Source organism: Eurypyga helias, unplaced genomic scaffold (assembly GCF_000690775.1).
Source record: "Eurypyga helias isolate BGI_N326 unplaced genomic scaffold, ASM69077v1 scaffold20961, whole genome shotgun sequence".
Taxonomy (NCBI): domain Eukaryota; kingdom Metazoa; phylum Chordata; class Aves; order Eurypygiformes; family Eurypygidae; genus Eurypyga; species Eurypyga helias.
The window spans coordinates 10714-13049 of record NW_010230509.1 but is presented as its reverse complement, the minus strand read 5'-3'; the positions used below and the strand labels follow the sequence as shown (position 1 = coordinate 13049).

General features: G+C 47.7%; 1 protein-coding gene across 1 annotated transcript in view; it reads right to left on the bottom strand.

Annotated features, from left to right (window-relative positions):
- The window catches only part of DCPS (decapping enzyme, scavenger), a gene marked incomplete at its 5' end in the record, with an annotated part of 15166 nt that overhangs the window by 3193 nt on the left and 9637 nt on the right, over positions 1 to 2336 (bottom strand). The window contains one exon of the mRNA XM_010160783.1: positions 783 to 896. Within this exon, the coding sequence (XP_010159085.1) occupies positions 783 to 896 (114 nt within the window). The remainder of the gene's footprint in view (positions 1 to 782; positions 897 to 2336) is intronic.

The window sequence follows — 2336 nt, the reverse complement described above, 5'->3', positions numbered from 1 at the left end:
CTGCTCCCAGCACAGAAATACAGGACTGAGTTACCCAGGAGCAGGGTCCTGTTCCCATTACGTTTCACTTCTTAGTTCCCATTTCTAAGTTTTAATCGTGAGGTAACTTTCCTCCCCTGCCACCCACAGAAGCATTTTGAGGATCAGAAACACACAGGGGACTTTTTCTTTTGACTTCAAGGGCTGTATAATGTGCAGTTTCACCTACCCAGGCATCTCCCCAGAAGTACAGCAGGAAAACGAGCCAGAGGCCAACGAGCCACTCAATTTAGGATTACAGCCTGGCCTTAAAAACCTCTGCGTTTCTGCGAATGGCCACTCCCACGAGGGGTTAAGCAGCTGCTCATAAATTAACCACCATCTGCTTAAAATTGTGTTCAGGAGAGTTAATTGCAGCAACCAGAGGACAACAAATTCACCCCATTTGCACCTAAAGTTGAGGCTTGCAAAGAAAAAAAAAACCCAAAGGAGTCCAGCAGCAACAAACACACAACTGGATTTAGGTTCAAAGACAACTGCATTTAGGTTCAAACGCATCGCTACAACATTTGGGCTGATACAGGAGAGAGAAAGTGAAGGTAATAAATAAACCACCCAGCAGCAGCCCATGTTTTGCAATTAGCACGTGATAAAAGGCCCTGGCAAGATCATCACTTAACAGGAAGGACATATTCCCCTACTAAAAGGTTCATTAGCGTGCTATTAGCAGCACCAAAGTGGCTCTTTCCTCTGGATCACCTTCAGATAAGCAGCAGCCCTTCAGATAAGAGGAGCAAACCAACCTGGTTTTGATTCCACTTAAAATCTGGAACTAGGACAAAGCCATTGCAGGGATCTGGATTTTCATGGATGATTCGATCGGCCTCAGCTTTCTTCTCCAGGATATTATACACCCACTGAAAGAGAAATATGTGATTTATAAACCCCGTGCACGTTTAACCCAGGCTCACGGATCAGCGCACATTCCCAGCAACTAGAGTATTAAACCCCGACGACTTGGGTTTAAGATGACCAAATAATTTCATGGCTGGTGAGATATGTAGTTAATTACCCATAAAACACTCCAGCAACGAACTCCAGGCTATTACGAGCACTTCAGCAAAAAGACACCACACACACACACCCCTGACCCCACTGGCTAGCGACATTGCTCGGGGGTTTTCCTCTCAGGCGTTAAGAACCGGCCAGAGCTGCAGACAAGGTACCAAACAGGGATGCTTTAGCCCAGTGTTGACAGTCATATTTGCCCCTCAGAGGATTTGGAGACCATTCGCCCCCGTGGGATCCAGCAACGCTCCTGGCTGCAGCTACCAGCCCCCTCTTGCAGCACCTCGGGGCTGTTTGCACCTTTTTACGTCCCGGGCTGCACCAAAACCTTTACAACCAGGTCTGGGAAGGGGACTTGGCTATTTTTTCCTCCCTTCCTTCAAAACAAAGCACCATCCAGAGAAGAGTTTCTGCTATGAAATGGAAGAGACCAGGGATAAGGGACAGAGCAAGACCAGCAGAAAGCACCTTTGCTGTTCCTGGCTCCCACCCCGAGCTCCAGCATCCTTCTTTACACCTCCAAAATGCAATTTATGCTCTAGCTTAAGTTTTGGGCTGCCAAGGGAATCCCCAGCCAAGTCCCGAGAAGATGAGACAGGCAGAAAACAGCTAGGGCTGGGAAGCTGGAAACGTTTTGAAACACCATTTTGCCCATCAAGGTCAGGTATGGAAAATTCTGGATACCTCAGGTGGGTAGGGAAGATGCAGCCAGCCTTGCAGACACACTGAGTCAGTGGGTACTGGGCACACCAGGCACTCAACATAAGGGCCTGTAGTGACAGGACAAGGGGTAACGGGTTTAAACTGAAAGTGGGGAGGTTTAGATTGGATATCAGGAAGAAGTTCTTCCCGGAAAGGGTGGGGAGGCACTGGGACAGGTTGCCCAGAGAAGCTGTGGACGCCCCATCCCTGGAAGTGTCCAAGGCCAGGCTGGATGAGGCTTGGAGCAACCTGGTCTAGTGGAAGGTGTCCCTGCCCATGGCAAGGGAGTTGGAACGGAATGGGCTTTAAGGCCCCTTCCAACTCAACCCAACTCATTCTATGATTCTATAAAAAGACAAGCCTTTTGTGGAACTCATCAAGAGTTTAATTAACCTAAGCAAAATTTAAGATTATTGTGAACTGGTCTGAATACATCCTTAGGAAGAAACAACCTCTTTTTTTGCTTAAATTTCCAGTCTGTTCTTTCTAGCAACAACATCTTGTCTAAGATGAGGTTCTCAAAGTGATTTTGGAAAGCACAGCACAAGATCGCTGTGCTCTGTGACCCTCGAAGAAAAGCAGGGCAG